Below are 20,886 nucleotides of genomic sequence, written 5' to 3'. Positions count from 1 at the left end.
ATAAATTTTGTTATGCGTAACTTACCACAATATTTAAAAATTCTGTAAACACATTTTTATTCATTTACTAAACCAGAACCAGATGTAGATTAAAAATGCACGAAAAATAAAAAAAAAATCAGGATGATATATGCTACGTACCTGTTAGTGCTGCTGGTTTGGATAGGGTACTGTATTGGTTTTGTGTAGATATCATACTTTGACGTGGACTTAGTGTTGGTGATGCAACAAGTGAAAGCTCCTCAATAATAATACTGCTTTTGGGATGATTTTTGGGAAGTTCATTTAATCTTTGCTCTAATGAATACTTCAAAAGGTCCAACTTCTGACTTGATTCATTAAATCTTGCTTGAGCCTTAAACAGGGAAAAGACAATGGTGTCATTTAAATAGTTATATTCTTTGACTAACATATTTATTAAGTTAAAATTTTTATTTAAAATTACTTCTGAAAGTGCTTTTCTGTCTGTTACTTTTCCTGAGCCAAGTAATTTCATTACATTCTTTGCACCTTCTGCTACTGCAAACTCTATCCTAAAATGATGCCTTAATTCTTCCATCCGAAGTTCAAGAGGACTTATGACAGGTTTGGCTAGAGAGGGACAAAAAAAAAAACAAACTTAATTGAACCATTTGTTTGACTTTCTAATACGTAGGGATTAAAACTCAAGAAAAAGAAATAAGTTCTTACAACATTAAAAGTTAGTTCTTAAAAGTCAATAAACACTGAAGTAATACTTAATAGACACAATGTTAAAATACAGTCTTTCATCTTAGCCATCAAAACTCAAAGATAAAAACTCAAGATAAAAACTCAAGAATGCCTCCTCCTCCTTAATTTTGAACCACCACTTCTTTCCTTAAAATTTATTTAGCACTATACATGCCCATAATAATAAGAATGACAATTTATCTCTGTTCCATCACCATTATCAAAAGCCAATTCATTGGTCTGGACTGCCTGAAGAATCTGCATTCGTATCACTTCTATTTTTGTCTTGCTGTCTTGGAGCAGCTGTTGAGCTGTGCCATGGAGTTTCCGATCCTATTAAGAATAAGTTTGAAAAGGTAAGCAGCTACAGAGACAAATAAACCATTTTTATAACTTCTGAGTAAGATCAAATGACATCAGCAAGTGAAAAACAAGGGTCAGAAGAATACTGTGAGCACTATAATATATATACTTGGGGTAGATACATTTATTTTGAAAGGCATCAAACTGATAGGGTGAAAAATAAGAAAAACAACTCCATTAGTTAAAAGTTAGGGAGTAAGTTATAGTGAATAAACTTCTATCATGTCTAAAGACTTCAAGAAAGGTCCTGATATAAGTGAAATAATGTTACTGTCCTACCTCCCAGTTTAGTTCCAGTAATACTGAATCAAAAAAACTTACCATTTAATGACCCAACCCAAAGATGTCCATGTGGCAATCCCCAGAACCTTGTGAATGTTACTTTACATGTGAAAGGGAAATTAAGATAGCAGATGGAACTGAGGTTGTTAATCACCCAACCTCAAAATACAGAGGTTATCCTGGATTATCCAGATGGACCCAATGTAATCATAAGGGTCCTTAAATGTAGAAGAGGAAGGCAGAAGAGGAGGTCACATGAGAAGAACCGGAGCCACTGTTTCTGGCTTCAAAGACAGAGGAAGAGGGCCACGAGCTAAGGAATATGGGCAGCCTCTAGAAGATGGAAAGGGTAAGGAAACAAATTTTCTCCTATGTCCTCCAGAATGTGAAATCCATTTTGGACTTCTCAATTATGAAACTGTAATGTAATAAATTTGTGTTGTTTTAAGCCACTAAATTTTTGATAATTTGATACAGCAACCACAGAAAACTAACAATTTTTTTCAAACGTTTCATGAGAAAAGTAACAGAAGTTAATGCCATCTCCTACTTAGTTATATTAGTTGTCAAAGTCTAGTAGGCTTCAATCCACAAAAAAGAAATGATAAAACTAAGCATCAAGTTAGGAAGCACTTATTCACAAGAAAGACCAATATTTGCATATTATTTAAGCATCTCTACTTTTATCACTGAGGCAGTCAGTATTAATTTGGAAATAAAATAGCATACAATCAACCTATATTCTCCAGAAGACTCAAAACTACTAGCTAAGAGACAAGCATCAGATGTGCAGCATCATATCAATAAATCAAACACACACAGTACATCATGACACTGAATTAAGGGGAGGATGGAGATACTTGTGATGGGAGAGACAATATATACGAGGAAAAAATAGTGAACTGAAATATATCACATTAAACACCAATACAACACATTAAAAAAGTAAGCTGATATATATCACATTAAACACCAATATAACTAGTTAAACACGTTATATACAGTGGAGGAAAAAGCAATTAGCAAACTTATGAATTTTTCTTTCATTTCTCTCCTGTTCCCATGGTCACTCATTTAGGAGAGAGTTTCTGGTCAGATTTTGTTCTTTATTAAATAAAATATTTGGATTTCACATTGAGTTGGGCTTAAATAGTTTACTAAGTCCCTTAAATATTCATTTACAACATGAAGCACACACACACACTATACTTTTTTAAAATTATGCTTTACCATTAAGAACATTAGCTTGAATCTGGTGTTTGTCTATGACTCATTAGATATGCTTTTATGAATATACCTATTAACCTTCCAAATTTAAAATAAAAATACTTTTAATTCCTCTTGTTATCCAGTATCAGGAACATCAAACTGAAGATATGAAATAACTTTTCTATTTCTCTGAGACCAGATTAGAGTAAGAGAAAAAGTTAGTATTTCAAATTTAATGGGACAAATTTAATGGGACAAATAGGTTTCTTGAAGAAACTATGTAAGCAGGGATACCATTCTCTAAAATACAGAGCTTCTGTAAGCATTAGATAAAACTAAAATTATATTGCCTAGCATATGATTGGCATTAAAATGTTCTCTTTTAGAGGAATAAAAATAATGATTAATTATAGGATCTCAATGAAGTTCTAATGTAAAAGTATAAATATTTATATATGCTTTTCAATTAAGCTACTCCTTTTATTATTTTATCACTATGCGAAAAGACAGTAGTTCTGTCATTTACTTCTTTAGAAATGCCCTTCTTAACTATTTCAATTCAACGTGCAAGGAGAAGCATTTGTATTTCATTTTAAAAAGTAAATGATTTTTCCCACACATATTTCTGGAAGATGTACATAGATGTCAAAGTATGATAAAGGTTTTTAAAACTGACATTGGATATTACCTATCACAGGCAATTTACAGTTACTACATGTCAGTCTTATGCTTTCCAGCATTCAATGAATTTTTATTGTCAGTTTTATGTTTTCAGGCATTCAATGGATTTTTGTGTTGCGCACCTAATATGTTGAAGAGGAAAGCTAGATCCAAAGCATATGAACTGGTTTATATATTAGAGAAATACTGGCTTTTATGCTAAAACTATGAGAAGATTTTTACATATATAGGTTGAACCATATGAACATGCCAATATCTGATTCTAAACTAAAAAAACAGCAATTTCATATGGTTCAAACTAACAGACTAGATAAAGTCGTTAACTATTAGTAATTAGCATACTACATTCTACAAGTAATTATATTTCAAATGTACAATATTTTACAATTATAAATAAAAATCAAGTACATTTTATATTTTCAAATTATACTTTTTTACTTTATAAAAAATAACTTTTTGTTTTAAAAGTCATAGTGTGATATTATAAATAATAAACTACACTATACACACAGCTTTCAGAAATAAATAAACCAATTATCTTTATTTTTCCATTACATATTTATGGCTTACTTTGCATGAATTAAATGTTGCCACATCCAGTAAAAATACAAAGATTAACCAGTTAGAATGCTACCCTATAAAACTTATAGTTTGAAGAGATACAGATATTATTATATGTAACAGAATGTTAAAAGTAGTCACAGAAAAATTCACAGGAAGATGGGATCAGTTTTAGTGGACGGAATCCAGAAAAATTTTGTGAGCTTTTAATATAGGTTAAGACTGGAATATGTCAATTTTGGAAGATCTGAGAAAGGGAGGCCTAGATAGATGGTCCAGTACTTTCAAATGAGGAAAAAGAAAAGACTTGGAAGCATTTAAAAAAAGAAAAAAAAAAGTGATAGAGGCTAGAAAGAACCCCAGATATTAATAAATAGCTTAGTTTGTCATATGAATATATGAACAGGAAACATTTCTTCAGCATGTCTTATCAACTTCTCAGAGATTATTCTGAAAACCAGTGGTACTACTTAGCCATGAAATTTACATTCTAATGTTGAAAACAGATGATAAAGAAATTGATTGTTATTTCAGGTAGTGGTAATGCAGTGAAAGGGATAAGGAAAGACATGGGTTGCTATTTTACATAGGATAGTAATGAAGAGCTTGCTGAAGTGGCAGCATCTGAGTAGAGATTGTAATGAAGTGAGAGAGAAAGCCATGAAAGTACTTGGGAGAAGAGCTATCTAGGCAGAGACAGTAAATGCAAAGGCCCTGAGGTAAAAGTGTCCTTGGTATGTCCAAAAGAGCAAAGTAGTCAATATGGCTAGAGGGTAATGAGAGAGAATGAAAGAGTTTTGGAAGATAAGATTGGAAGGTAGCCAGGGGTAAATCATGTATGAGCTTGCAGAATCACAGTAAGGACTCTGGATTTTGTTCTAAAATAGCTAGAAGCCACTGGAGGGTTTTGAACAAGCGTGTGAAAATATCTGACTTAACTTTTGAAGCCAACTTAAGCCAACTTAACTTTGGCTATAAAACGTTCAGGGGTAATAATTTTATCATACAGAATCCAATAACCAGAGTTCTGAAGAGGACTATCTACTGCCAAGCTGAGTTAATCATACCTATCACTAAATTTGCTCCCCATTATGAATTACCTATCATTGTGAAGGGTACCACCATTCATCAGTCTGTTCACATAACCAATCTAAGAACCATCTTCAATTCTTCCTTCTTCCTCATATCCAGACACCACACATTTATTCTACCAAAACTGCTTGACTCTCTCTTCTTTGCTTTCATTGCTGTTACAAAAGGCATTAAGCATGTTTAACCTGGACTACCACAGAAGCCTCCTTAAACTTGCTGCCTGTAGACTTGACCCTCTCTAATTAATTCTTCAAGTCTGAGGAAGATGGATGTGAACTTTCTAAACTGTATATCTGATCGTGTATTTTCTTTGCTAAAAGTCTTTCAGCAACTCCCTACACCTTCTAAGATAGAATCTCAACTGCTTAATTTTGTACAAAGTACTTTATAATCTGGTTTGTCTTTCATTATGCTACACCTCTCACTATACTTCATGTGCTTAAAGCTCTTCTGGTGGGGAACAGAAAAAGTCCTGTTGGATTCATCTGAAGGACTTTTCCCAAATAAAAGGTGTCTTTCTGCAGATTCAGATGTTACCCCAGTAGGGCATGGCCTTTCATTGAAAATAACTGCTAGAGTTGATGACTGTTACCATTAGAAGTGCATCCTACCTACCCTCAGGTATGTCAGATAAGAAATTGCCATACGAAAGCACATCCTTAGAGCAAGCCACTCTATCCCACAGTTCCTTACCCTGTATATACTGGGCTTACCCACATCACTATCCCTAGAAAGTAATTCCTTCTTAAACTCTAAATCATCCTTCAAGTCTTATACTAAGACTTTAGTTATTTCTTCTGATAGTTAAGTGATTCTTCTCCACTGTGCTTCTAAGTAACTTGAACATACCACTATTATATATTGTAGTTATTTATACATGAGATCTGCTTTTTAGGTAGTGTGTCTCTTGAAAGCAGGATATTATCTGTTGAGTACCTACTACATATAAGACACTACTTTTATAATATTCATACTCCAGAGCCCAACATAATAGTTATCAAACTGTTAACTACGTAATGACTAAATTAATATTCTACATAACTTCAATGTACAACTTTCCCTATTCTCATAAAGATATACTTTGATCCTATGAGAAGTTTAAAGATGAGAAATGAAACAGTTACCACCAAATCTCGACAAGAATAACTGGCAGGCCTACCTCAGAGACTATAGCAGCTGTTAATATGCTCTGGACCTCCACTTGACCCCTTCTCAAATTAATGGATCTCCTAATTAAAAATAAAAGGCTACTGGAACTTATCTATTTGTTTTAGCAGGCTTACTAGTAGCCCTGTTTATTTTGGACTTGTGGTTATTGTAAGTTATCTATTTCCCTTTTAATACATCCATAAACCTGTTAAATTTGGGAAGTGGGGGTGTTGGTTACAGACCACTTTGAGAATACAGTGAGAATACAGTGTAAGTTATCTATTTCCCTTTTAATACATCCATAAACCTGTTAAATTTGGGAAGTGGGGGTGTTGGTTACAGACCACTTTGAGAATACAGTGAAACCTATGGCCCTCTTATTCATCCATTTATCAATATACACACTCACTTTTCCTATAACTTCAAAGGATTCATGAACCTCTCAATCTAATCCAGCAACCGTAGGTTAAAAAACCTTACTCCAGAGGTGTTTTAATTTTAAAACACTCAGCATAATATGGTGCATTCACAGTTTCAAGAACACAGTATTTGCCTTAAAAAAAGAAAAAAAGCCCAAAATAACATCTGATAAAAATGAAAAAAAAAAAAACCCCAAACTAAAGGTCAATATTAAAAACAATAGAAAAACCAACTCTACCATCCCATAATAAATGTTCAAAGTTATTGAAGTCCCATAATAAATGTTCAAAGTTAGTGAAGTAGTATACTATCAAGTATCGGATCATGTAAGTAATACATCAAGTAGGAATAAATACATTTCTCTAAAAATAATTTAGAAATTATTTTGAAATATGGCATACAATTGAACTAATTTTCATAAATAAGGTTAAAAAAATCTTATACATATACACATTTCTCTCTTTTCAGCATCTTCACAAATTTCATCTGAATGGGTACATAGGGTACTTGTCTCCAAGCAAAGATTCCTACTGTCCCCTCCACTCCCCCCAATTTCAAATTCTTCCTAAACTTAAAAAACAAAAAGAAATACCTAAAACTTTTATTCTGAAATTACTTAAGATCTATTAAAATATGGAAGCAACTTATTTGCAGAGGCAAAAATCTTTAAGATAAATGAGTTGAAAGTAGAATGGTGGATTTTATAATAAATCAACCTTTCTAAGACGTTTTGCAAATTATAAAACTATAGAACCTTAGATTGGAAAGGACCTTCATGTTAATCCGGTTCAGTTGTTCCTATCATTTTCTCTTCCACATTATATCTCAGAAAAAGGACACATTCCTATTAGTAACAAGTGTTCCCCGTAACACTGGTTTTTAATTAGGAGTTACATGCCCATACCAGATTCCCTGAGAACCCAAAGATCTAGTCCAAACAATCATTAATGACAGAACGTCTTCTCTTTTCATTTGTCCTTTCTTAAAGATCTGTATGTAGTGATGGAAAACTCATTATAGCCAAAACGTTTTTAAATAAATTTTTTGTTTTAGAATAATTTTAGATTTACAGAAAGTTGTAGTTTTCTGTGGAGAGTAGAGAGTTCCTGTGTACACTTTACTCACAATTTTACTTAAAAATTTTTTATTGATTGATTTTGGTAGAAATAATTTTAAAAATAATATTTTAGAAATCTTTTGTTTCCAATTTGTTGTATTGTCAATACACAGATTTGGAGGCTAAAATGATCTCAGAAATCCTAATACAACGTTTAAACAGCAAAATCATGAAAAGCAGAAAAACGCAAAAAATGTGGTACTAAATAGGCAATGAAAAGGATACTTGTTTACAGCATAAGAGCTTAAACAAGAAGAGTATCATCTTGTTCAACATAAGCTGTGAACGTTCACATCAGATAACTCAAATTTTTTACCCCTCTGTGCATTGCCCACAAATGACTGTGAAAGTACCACAAGTACTGATGTTGGGTTTCAAATAAATTTTATCAGGTAGGTTAATTCACACATGTGGAATCGGTGAATAACAAGGGTTGACTGTATACACACTTACATTTATTTACTGTACTTACCTTTGAAGATCCATTTGAATACATCTGTATCATATTCTCTGCACCTTGCTTTACTTTAAGTTCTATATCCAATTGTTTTTGTAAGGCCATCAGTCTATTATTGCTGGTGGAACAACGAGGGTCACTACTGGGAGTATCTGGAGTCCTTGGGCAATCTGTAAGTTAAATAGTATATTAAAAATTATTTACTAGGACCAATTGCTGCTTAAAATTGGAAGTTAATATTTTCAAAGAATTACAAGGTTTGAGATGAGCTTGAAGTCACTTAAATGGAATCTCCTTATGCTTACAGAAAATACAAGAATTCAAGTCAAGAAAATATTCAAGTAGAGTTGTAGAACTATCTGCCAGGGATACTGCAGAAGTGACTACATTGAGTCTGAAGCTGAGTTAGATCATTGTCCAAAGTTTTTCTAACACAATTTCTTTAAAATTAAATCAAATCAATTTGACTAGCGTATTTAAGAATTAAACTAAATTCCCTACTTATTACCTGATTGATTAGAGAACAAAGCATACTCAAAATTATACAAATTATACTAAAATAATTACCTATAAATAGGACTAAGGGTACTTCAAATATAATGCTAGCATTAATGAAAATAATCTAAGTGTATGCATAAAAGTCTTCACATTTTGCTTTCTACTATGATGGTAGGGGGTATAGTCCACTGCTTTTCATAAAGCATACCATGGTGCTTCTACTTTGAAACAAAAACAAAAACTTCAAAATAGAACACTATTCTCAGTAATTCATTAGTGTTGAAACACATCTAATAATTCTACCACATAACTAAATTTCTTCATATTGAAGTTATTTTGTGTTTTATCCACACCAGGTCTCTAGATTAAAAAAATAAATAAATAAATAAAGCTACAAGACTAGGGTAATAGACCTGGTTTAGTTATAAGTAGCTTGGTAATCACCAGAAAACTGCTTAAGCTGCAAGTCATTTAACCTTTGTGCTTCAGGGTTCCCTTCTCTCTCTAATAAAAGATGGTGTGACTAACCAATTTTAATAAATATGTTTCATATTTGGTTTTATACTTCTTTAAAAAAAAGTCACTAGTTCAAAAACATTTGAACATAATTTGTTAATTAACTTACAAAAATACAGATGCTATGTTAGATACTGATATAAAATAATATTATTTTATCATTTACATACTACTTTACAAGGTCTAAGTCCTGATCTAAGGGCTTTATTGACTCATTAATCCTCATAACAACCCTGAGACAAGTATTACACCTATATTACTGAAAAGAAAACTAGAGCACAGGGAAGTTAAGAAACTTGCCCAAAGTCATACAGGTAGTAAGTCAGTTCTGTTCCAAAGTCTAGCTTAATAACTGCTGTGCTATGCTGCCTCTTTGCCATTTAAAAGCCTTGTAAACAGCTATACTAAACACTGTGTATGTGTGTATACTTACATATATAACAGTATAATTATACACACACACAAATGTGTATGTATGCATATTAATCCTTAAAATAACATTTTGAGACAGATATTATCCACACTTTACATATCAGGAAGTTACAGTTATTAACTAGGATTCAAATTCAAGAAAGGTTTCTATTGCTACTGAATTCCCAAATTACAAATGAGCTGCTCCAAAAGTTGATTTTTATAAGTTGACATATGCTTAAAGAAAACTACTATAAAAGGTAGACAAGCTTTCAGATCAGGCACACAAAAGAACTACTTAACATATTGCTATGGTCGGAATGTTTGTGTACCCCCAAAATTCATACATTGAAGCTCTTACGTGAGGATACTTGGAGGTGAGGCCTTTGGGAGGTAATTAGGTCATAAGGGCAGTCTCCCTGTTATGTAAGGATATGGTGAGAAGACACTGTCTACACACCAGGAAGAGGGCCATCACCATAACTCTGACCATGTTGGCACCTTAATCTCAGAGTTCTCAGCCTCCAGAACTATGAGAAATAAATTTCTGTTGTTTAAGCCATCTGTCTATGGTATTTTGTTAAAGCAGCCTAAACTAAGACATAAATAAATATACACACACTCTCTCTCTCTCTCTCTCTCTCTCTATTTCTCTCTCTACTGGCTGTGCCTAAGTCTGAATCTCAGTTTTGGCACTGAGATTTAGTACAAACCATGTGATATGGGATAAATTACTTAACAGCTCTGTGCCTCATTTTTCTCATCTGTTAAATAGTGAAAATAACATCTACCTCACAGGATTATTGTGACTAAATAATTTATGTATAAAGATGTTAGAAAAGGCCATGGTGCATAGTAAATATCCAGTAAACAGTAACTAGTACTAGTCAGTGTACAAGTGTCAAGTATATCTCTGTTGAGTCCATAAATGAAGTGCACATTTATAGCAATGACTGAAAAGTGCATTCAGATCTGTGAACAGATAGGTTTTCTCCCCCACTTCCTGCTTTTTTTTTTTAACATAAATGATACAAGACTCTTGGAAGAAACTGAAATTATACAAAATTTGGTACATAAAGTTAATTTATAGCAAGCACATTTTTAAAAAGAACTGGAATGCATTCAGAGTAGAAGGACCTCAGCTGAGAAAAGTATGGAAATTTGTTGTCTGTAAAATACTTGATGGTGTTTAGCCTAGGGTAAGAGAAATGATTCTTGCCTAAACATTTAAACAACTGTCCATAAAAGAACCTGTCTTCTTACTATCTCCTCACAGGGCAGAGAATTAGAACCAAAGGGTAAATGTAGTGAGTGCAAAAATTTCATCCCAGGACAAAGAGAAATTCCTTATAAAGTTAAATGGTTTACCTTAAAAAATGTAATAAAATCCCTTGTCTCTGGAAGCATTTATATAGAAGCTAGATTACAAACCATTAAAGATACTATATAAGAAATTCTTGCACATTAAAGAAGGTTGTCCAAGACACTGAAATACCCACTGATTCTATCGGTCTGTGAATTCGTAATAATATTATAATATCTAACACTGTTTTCATGGAAAAGTATACTTTCAGTTTTAATAAGAATTTTAAGAACATAAGAAATAACACAACGGTTAAGAGTCTGGGCTCTTGAGGTCAGAATGTCTGGGTTAAAATCCTGTGATTGTTACTTATTCGTGTGATCTTGATCAGATACTTACTTAATATGTGTTATAGTTATCTAACCACAAATTTGGGGTTACTGTGAAGATAAATCCTGTACAGTGCTTAGGCTAAAGTGTAGGGCTCAATAAAATTACATGTCAGGGCTCAGTTAAGCAGCTATTTCTGCCATCTAATCTTCAAAGGAACTAACAATGGTTTGTAGTATAACCTTATTTTAGAAATAAGAAAGCAAACTCAGAGAGGTTAAGTAATTTGCAACGGTCACAAAAGTATATGCCAAGCCAGAAATTTAACTTTAGAAATGTCTTGTTTTATAAAGACCACTTTTTACTCATTTAGAGATTAGAGAAACACTTTGCTGTCTTCCTTAGATTTCACCTATTTTCCCTTTCAAACTATTTTTCTTCCTTCCATTTTTTTTAATTTTTAAAAATTTTAATACAATTTTTAAAGGTTACTTTCCATTTACAGTTATTACAAAATACTGGCTATTACTGGTGTTGTACAATACATCCTTGAGTCTTACACCAACAGTTTGTACCTTCCACTCCCCCACACCTATATTGTCTCTCCCACCTTCCCTCTCCTCACTGGTAACCACTAGTTTATTCTCTGTATCAGTGAGTCTACTTCTTTTATGTTATATTCACTTATCATATTTTTTAGATTCCACATATAAGCAATATCATACAGTATTTATCTTTCTGTCTGACTTACTTCACTTAGCATAATGCCCTCCAAATCCATCCATGTTGCTGCAAGTGGCAAAATTCTGTTGGCCATTTTTATGACTAAGTAGTATTCCATCATATGTATATATATATCACAGCTTCTTTATCCATTTATCTGTGGATAGACACTTAGGTTGTAGCCATACTTTGGCTATTGTAAACAATGCTGCTATGAACATTGGGGTGCATTCATCTTTTTGGTGTTTTTGTTTTTTTCAGATATATACCCAGGAGTGGAATTACTGGTTCATATGTATTTCTATTTTTAGTTTTTTGAGAAACCTCCATACAGTTTGCACCAATTTACATTCCCACCAACAGTGTATAAGGCTTCCCTTTTCTCTACCTCCTCGCCAACATTTGTTTTTTGTAACTTTTTGATGATAGCCATTCTGACAGCTGTAAGGTGATACCTCTTTGTGATTTTGGTTTGCATTTCCCTGATGATTAGCAATGTTGAGCATCTTTTCATATGCCTGTTGGCCATCTGTATTTTCTCTTTGGTAAAATGTCTATTCAGTTCTTCTGCCCATTATTTATTTATTTATTTATTTTTAATGTTGAGTTGCATGAGCTGTTTACATATATTGGGTATGAATCCTTCATTGGGTCATATCATTCGCAAATATTTTCTCCCATTCAGTAGGTTGTTTTTCGTTTTGTCAATGGTTTCCTTTGCTGTGCAAAAGCTTTTTAGTTAGGCTCCATTTGTTTAATTTTGCTTTTATTTCCTTTATTTTAGGAGAAGGATCCAAAAAATAACTGCTGTGATTTATGTCAGAGTGTTCTGCCTCTGTTTTCTTGTAGGAGTTTTAAGGTTTTTGGACTTACATTTAGGCCTTTAATCCATTTGGAGTTTATTTTTGTATATGGTGTTAGAGAACATCCTAATTTCATTCTTTTGCATGTAGCTGTCCAGTTTTCCCAGCACCACTTATTGAAGAGACTGTCTTTTCCCCATTGTATATTCTTGCCTCCTTTGTCATAGATTAATTGACCGTAAGTTCATGGGTTTATTTCTGGGCTTTCTATCCTGTTCCCTTGATCTATTGTCTGTTTTTGTGCCAGTACCATACTGTTTTGATTACTGTAGCTTTGTAGTATAGTCTGAAGTCAGGGAGCTTGATTCCTCCAGCTCTGTTGTTCTTTGTCAAGATTGTTTTGGCTATTCGGGGTCTTTTGTGTTTCCATAATAAATTCTAAAATTATTTGTTCTAGCTCTGTGAAAAATGCTATTGGTATTTTGATAGGGATTGTACTGAATCTGTAGATTGCCTTGGCTAACATGGTCATTTTAACAATATTGATTCTTCCAATCCAAGAACACCGTGTATCTTTCTGTTTGTATCATCTTCAATTTCATTCAACAGTCTTTAGTTTTTGGAGTACAGTTCTTTTGCCTCCTTCGTTAGGTTTATTTGTAGATATTTAGTTCTTTTTGATGCAATAGTAAACAGATTGTTTCCTTAATTCTCTTTCTGATAGTTCACTGTAAATGTATAGAAATGCAACAGATCTCTCTGTATGTTAATTTTGTATCCTGCAACTTTACCAAATTCATTGATGAGCTCTAGTAGTTTTCTGGTGGCATCTTTAGGATTTTCTATGTATAGCACCATGTCAGCTGCAAAAAGTGAGTTTTGCTTCTTCCTTTCCAATTTGGATTCCTTTTTCTTTTTTTTCTCTGATTGCTATGGCTAGAACTTCCTAAAAATTATGTTGAATAAAAGTGGTAAGAATGGGCATTCCTGCCTTGTTCCTGATCTTGGAGGAAATGCTTTCAGCTTATCACTGTTGAGCATGATGTTAGCTGCGGGACTGTCATATATGGCCTTTATTATGTTTAAGTATGGTCCCTCTATCCTCATTTTCTGGAGAGTTTTTTTTTATCATAATAGATGTTGAATTTTATCAAAAGCTTTTTCTGCATCTATTGAGATGATCATATGGTTTTTTTTTCGTTTTTTTTTTTTTTTTTTTGCGGTACGCAGGCCTCTCACCGCTGCGGATCACAGGCTCCGGACGTGCAGGCCCAGCGGCCACGGCCCACGGGCCCAGCTGCTCCGTGGCACGCGGGACCCTCCCAGACCGGGTCACGAACCCAGGCCCCCCACATCGGCAGGCGGACCCCCAACCACTGAGCCACCAGTGAAGCCCCTGATCATATGGTTTTTATTCTTCAATTTGTTAATACTGTGTATCACACTGATTGATCTGTGGATATTGAAAAATCCTTGCATACCTAGGATAAATCCCACTTGATCATGGTGTATGATTCTTTTAATGTACTGTTAGATTTGGTTTGCTAGTATTTTGTTGAGAATTTTGGCATCTATGTTCATCAGTGATATTGGCCTGTAATTTTCTTTTTTCGTGATATCTTTGTCTTTGGAGGACATCCTAGGAAATTATAATTCTACAAAAATAACTCAAGAGATAACAATTACCTATAAAAATCAAGGTGCTACAAGGCACCTCAAATAAGTTATAGAGTCAGAAGATATTTGCAATCTTTAAGTACCTAAAATGGTGGGTTGACTAACTTAATACTCCATGTGCAATCTCCTTCTCTCTTGCTTAAATTAAGAGCAGGTTAAGGGGACAAAGAAAACAAAAAAACAAGATTTCTCAGACTTACTTGCATTTGGGGGATAGGGAGAAGGCAGTGAATGCATGGTGCATGTGACACAATCCCGGGACAGATATAAGTAGACATTTGTACCTTTGTGCTTCTGAGAATGTTTTTGCTTTTCTGAACAAAAGAGACTTATTAGGCTCTCATCATCCTGATGAAGTAAAGCTTGGATTTTAATAAGAGCCCAAGAAAAGGCCCAAGGACTCTTAGAAAGTAGGCAGTCAGATCAGGAAAAACATGATTAAAGACAGGAACCTAAAAAGTTGTCATCCATAACAGGTGAATTATTTGTTGACTTGCTTTTGGCTTGGGGTGACTGGCGGGGAGGGGAAATGGATATTCTTTAAAAAAAAAATTCTTACTGCTCTCATACAGGTTTGAGGCAGGAAATCATACTATCTATGTGCCCCCCCAAAAATTAATCATAAATTTTATTTTAATTGACCTCAGGTTGATAATGCTTTCAGGCATCTTACAGAAACAAATGCAAGTCCTCTTTGAAAGAAAGCACTTTAAATCCAGACCTAAAATAATTCCCACAGATAAAGTTCCAATGAAAATGGTCCCATAACTAGAAATCACAAAGTTCCGGCAGAAAAAAAATTCATCGTGAGTTAGAAAAAAACTACAGGAGTAGCACAGTAAAGATTTCATTTGTTGTCATTACCTCACACAAAATGTGAAAAAGTACATTTTATAGGTAAAATTAAATAGAAAGGCATCAAAAGAATGACTAAAACAAGAGACTATCAAAAATTACCAAGATTAACAAAACAGAACTTGTAGTAGTAAGTATATATATATATATATATATATATATATATAAAATACATACACAAAACAGAAATTAGAAATACAATATACTTGGTCAAGAGCAAACTGGACACATGGAAAGAATTAGAGAAATGGAGATAGACTTGAAGAAATTATCATGCATCTAACTGGAGTTCCAAAATGAAAGAGAAGAGGGAATACAAGACATGCAACATTCAACAAGATAGGCGCTAAGCACTTCCCACAATCAATGAAATACACAAATCTCAGATCCAGGAAGCCCAACATATCCCAAGCAGATCAAATGAAAAGAAATCTATACCATTCAGCAGAACACTGCAGAAAAAGAGTTTCTTAAAAACAGCTAGGGAGAAAAGGCAGAATATCTGCATAGTTTAACCATTAGATCAGTAACTGCCCCCTCAAAAACAACAGGGGAATCCAGAAGACATAAAATAATAGTTTCCAGGTACTGAGAGAAAATAAATGTCAACCTAGAATGATATACCCGGGGAAATATCTTTCTAAAGTCTACACCTTTAGGAAGAAAAAGAAACAAGATGAAGGAAGGCCTGAGAAGCATGAAGAAATGTTGAACAAAGAAAATGATAAAACACGTGGGTAATTATAAACCAACAATGACTATATAAAACAATAATAATTAATGTAACTTGTGGAACTGAAGATAAAATGATAGAACTAGAATATGAACAATGACAGCACTTAGGTCAACTGGAGTTAGGTAGATTGAAATTAAAGTATTCTAAGTTTGTTATATGGTATGTAAAGAAGGTATACCATTCAGTCTAGTTGACAAACAGAAACCACACTAGATATTTTGAACAAAGGGAATTTAACGCAGGGAACTGGTTACATCATACATATTCAGGTATTGTGCAAAGGACTTGAGAAAAAAATTCCTTTTCTCAAAGGGCTTAGAGTCAGGTACAACCTCTATGTACCTATATAAATGGGTATGTGTGTCTATTCATGCAACAGTGTATGTGTGTATATATGAACATTTTCAAATATACTGAGAAGATGATAGAATGGTATAGTGAGCACCCATAAACCCACCACCTAGATTTGCCAATCTACACACACACACACACACACACACACACACACACACACACACACATACACACACACGTGTAGAAAGATAAAAAAAGAGCAAACATAAATGGTATGAAGAAAGATGGGAAAATTAGATTTGGGAGGAACAATTTCAATCAGAAATTGAAGTTATTAGCAGAGGCCAGATTATATGAAGGGCATCTCTGTAATGCTATTAATTTGTACTGTATTCTGTAGGGAATGGAGAGCCACTGAAAGGTTTAAAGCAAGAAAGTAACAGGATCAATTCTGAATACTAAGTAAAAAATATTGGTAGTAGTGTTTAGGTTGTATTAGAGAAATACTTAACTTGCAGGCTTTAGCAGTAAGGATGGAGAAGAGATACAGATTTGAGACCTATGTCAGAGGTAGAATCTATAGGGCTTGGTGACTTGACTTACACTGGACAGTGAAAGTAAAGAAAGACAGACATCTACAGTAAAAGTCAGATTTTAGTTACAGATTATAGGGGTCATGCCATTAACAGGACAGAAAACAAAAGGGAAAGATTTAGAGGCAGTGTCCCAGGAAGGAAGAGTTCAACTTTAAACATGGTAAGAGGCAAAGCCAACAGGATAATAATACCTATATTCAGGCAATATCCATAAGGTTATAAGGCTGTAAATTATGAGATGAAGCCCAGAAAATCCATTTTGGTTTGAAATACCACTTTGAAAGTCAGCAGAAAATACAACGTGGTTAAAATCTCCTCAGGGATGAGATTTTCCAAGGCTAGAATGATGAGTAAAAACTGAATTTGTTAGTAGTTTTCCCAACAATGTGTAAGCAACAGATATGCTGTTTCTGGTATTTTGTATTTTCTCTAAATCCACAACTGAGCAATTGGCTTCCAAAATGAGTTAAGAGTTCTAGAAAACAGGAGCAGTCCCGATCCTTAGAAGGCTCCTAAATAAGGTTTAGCCTTAAACCGGTTACTTCATTCTCGTGGAGGTTAGTAACGTAATTGACCTTGAATCTTTACTTCCTAGCCCCAGGAAAGCTTCCTCAGATTTTACTTACATCCAGAGGTTTCATGTTCAGAATTAGAAAAGCTTAAACGCCTCATACTTGACCTTTCCTCAAGCTATTAAAACCCTTGTTCACAAAACACCATAGAGAGAGCATATACAGTCTCTATTCTCTGTTTTATGAACGAGAAAAACAAGGCCTGGAGGGGTTGCAAGTGATATACAAACACATAACTATGTAACGATCCAGCTGGGATAAGACCTTGGATTATAGAAACTTTGTTCTTTAGTTTATACCCAGCTGATTCCCAATGCTCAATATTCATAAAGTGGTACCTGTACAGCCAGAATGTCTGTTTATGGAACAAGGCTATTTATTTCATTCACAAAAAAATAAGAGGAAATATAACTGAAGTAAATCTAGCCAAATCTAAATTAATAAAGGTAGTAGTATGAGTATGCTGACGCACTATCTTACTATTTAACTATCTCCACAAACGTCCATCTATAAGTCTCGTAGTTACTGTTCACTGGTCAACATTTTGGTTTTCACTTAGTACTTACAAACAGATATTTTTTTAAAAAGCTGCTCCAGATTCTTGACATGTGTTACAATTATATTAACTGTTTATATTTCCCCCCAAATCCATCTTTCTTGTTTAAACAGATATGCTTACCTTATATAGTCATCTGGAAACTGCTCAGATTATAATAAATGCTCACTAATTATTAATGGATTCTTAAATCAGTTATTTTGTGTACTCAGGATGACCTATGTCAGATGTCACCAACTGAACTAATTTTGCTGAAATATTTTATAACTAACACAACCTTTGGTTAAGCTTTCTTAGTATTTTACAAAAATAGCACGGATAAGATTATGGGTTGTAGTGTTTTTATTTAAGGTAAAATAAGCAACCTAGGCATTAAAATTTCAGAACTGCCTATATATGTTACATTATATTTTTTAAAAAGTTTATTATATTGAAGTATAGTTGATTTAGTGTTGTGCCTAAAACTGGCTTTTTATATAATGAAGATTTTTTTCTTTTCTTTTTTATTGGAGTATAACTGCTTTACAATGTTGTGTTAGTTTCTGCTGTACAATGAAGTGAATCAGCTATATGTATATCTATATTCCCTCCCTCTTGGACCTCCCTGCCACTGCTCCCCCTCCCCCAGGCCACCCATCTAGGTTATCACACAGCACCAAGCTGAGTGCCCTGTGCTATACAGGTTTCCACTACCTATTTTACACATGGTAGTGTATATATGTCAATCATAATCTCCCAATTTGTCCCACACTCCCCTTCCCCCACCCCCCGTGTCCACATGTCTGTTCTCTACATCTACATCTCTATTCCCGCCCTGCAAATATGTTCATCTGTACCATTTTGCTAGATTCCACAAATATGCATTAATATACGATATTTGTTTTTCTCTTTCTGGCTTACTTCACTCTGTATGACAGACTCTAGGTCCATCCACATCTCTACAAATGACCCAGTTTCGTTCCTTTTCATGGCTGAGTAATATTCCATTGTATATATGTACCACATCTTCTTTATCCATTCATCTGTCAATGGACATTTAGGTTGCTTCCATGTCATGGCTATTGTAAATAGTGCTGCAATGAACATTGGGGTACATGTGTCCTTTTGAATTATGGTTTTCTTGGGGTATATGCCCAGTAGTGGGATTGCTGGGTCATATGGTAGTTCTATTTTTAGTTTTTTAAGGAAGCTCCATACTGTTCTCCATAGTGGCTGTATCAATTACATTCCCACCAGCAGTGCAAGAGGGTTCCCTTTCCTCCACACCCTCTCCAGCATTTATTGTTTGTAGCTTTTTTGATGATGGCCATTCTGACCGGTGTGAGGTGATACCTTGTTGTAGTTTTGATTTGCATCGCTCTAATAATTAGTGATGTTGAGCATCTTTTCATGTGCCTCTTGGCCATCTGTATGTCTTCCTTGGTGAAATATCTGTTTAGGTCTTTTGCCCATTTTTTAATTGGGTTGTTTGTTTTTTTGATATTGAGCTCCATGAACTGTTTGTATATTTGGGAGATTAATCCTTTGTCAGTTGCTTCGTTTGCAAATATTTTCTCCCATTCTGAGGGTTGTCTTTTTGTTTTGTTTATGGTTTCCTTTGCTATGCAAAAGCTTTCAAGTTTAATTAGGTCCTATTTGTTTATTTTTGTTTTTAGTTTCATTACTCTAGGAGGTGGGTCAAAAAAGATCTTGCTGTGGTTTATGTCAAAGAGTGTTTTACTCTAAGAGTTTTACAGTGTCTGGTCTTACATTTAGGTCTTTAATCCATTTTGAGTTTATTTTTGTGTATGGTGTTAGGGAGTGTTCTAATTTCATTCTTTACATGTAGCTGTACAATTTTCCCAGCACCACTTATTGAAGAGGCTGTCTTTTCTCCATTGTATGTTCTTGCCTCCTTTGTCATAAATTAGGTGACCATATGTGTGTGGGTTAATCTACAGATTCAATGCAATCCCTACCAAACTACCAATGGCATTCTTCACAGAATCAGAAAAATTTTACAATTTGTATGGAAACACAAAAGACCCCGAATAGCCAAAGCAATCTTGAGAAAGAAAAACGGAGTTGGAGGAATCAGGCTCCCCAACTTCAAACTATAATACAAAGCTACAGTAATCAAGACAGTATGGTACTGGTACAAAAACAGAAATACAGATCAATGCTACATTACATTCTAATGTTTAAAAACTGCATATTGCATATCTCTGGTAGGAAAGACTTCTTCATTCTGTACATAACTCTGTACCTAGGGCATGCGCAGTTCTTTCATAAATTCTCCTTAAGATGGTGCTATTTTATTTTTCTTCTTTCCTCCTCCTAATTACAATAATATACATCATCAACCACTATACACCTGTTAGACTGGTTAAAAAGTACATTAAGTAAAAAGTACCAAGTGCTGGAGGAGATGTGGAACAACTGGAACTCTCATATATTGCTGGTGAGAATGAAAAATAATATAGCCACTCTGGAAAACATTTTGGCAGTTTCTTATAATATTAAACATATTCTAACATATGACTTAGGAATCACACTCCTAAGTGTTTACCATGGTGAACTGAAAACATGTTCACACAACAACCTGTTAATGGGCAGTTACAGCAGCTTTATTGATAACTGCCAAAAACTGGAAAACAACCCTAATGTTCTTGGTGAAGGAATGGATAAGTAAATTGTGGTACATCTATAGAGTGGACTACCACTCAGCAATAAAAAAGAATAAACTATTGATAAATGCAACAACCTGGATGAATCTCAACAAGCAATATGTTGAGTGAAAGAAGTCAGTCTCAAACGGTTATAAACTTTATGATTCCATTTATATGTTATTCTTGAAAAGCAAACTATAAGTGACAGAGAACAGACCAGTGGTTGACAGGAGATATGGAATAGGAAGAGGGTGTGACCACAAAGGGATAGTACTGTTCCTTTTCCTGATTGTGGTGGTGTTTAGATGAACCTATATGTATATTAA

The 20,886-nt window shown here is 34.1% G+C and overlaps 1 protein-coding gene across 2 annotated transcripts in view; it reads right to left on the bottom strand.

Annotated features, from left to right (window-relative positions):
• The window catches only part of PKN2 (protein kinase N2), a 128,985-nt gene that overhangs the window by 64,540 nt on the left and 43,559 nt on the right, over positions 1-20,886 (bottom strand). For both annotated transcript variants that reach the window (XM_079913503.1, XM_079913504.1), the window contains 4 exons: positions 8,058-8,212; positions 927-1,044; positions 446-591; positions 142-355 (listed from right to left, as the gene is read on the bottom strand). In XM_079913503.1, coding sequence (XP_079769629.1) covers positions 142-355; positions 446-591; positions 927-1,044; positions 8,058-8,212 — 633 coding nt within the window. The remainder of the gene's footprint in view (positions 1-141; positions 356-445; positions 592-926; positions 1,045-8,057; positions 8,213-20,886) is intronic.

The sequence above is a fragment of the Stenella coeruleoalba genome (assembly GCF_951394435.1).
Source record: "Stenella coeruleoalba genome assembly, chromosome: 1".
Taxonomy (NCBI): Eukaryota; Metazoa; Chordata; class Mammalia; order Artiodactyla; family Delphinidae; genus Stenella; species Stenella coeruleoalba.
The sequence above is the reverse complement of the archived record's forward strand: the minus strand, read 5'-3'. Positions and strand labels throughout refer to the sequence as shown.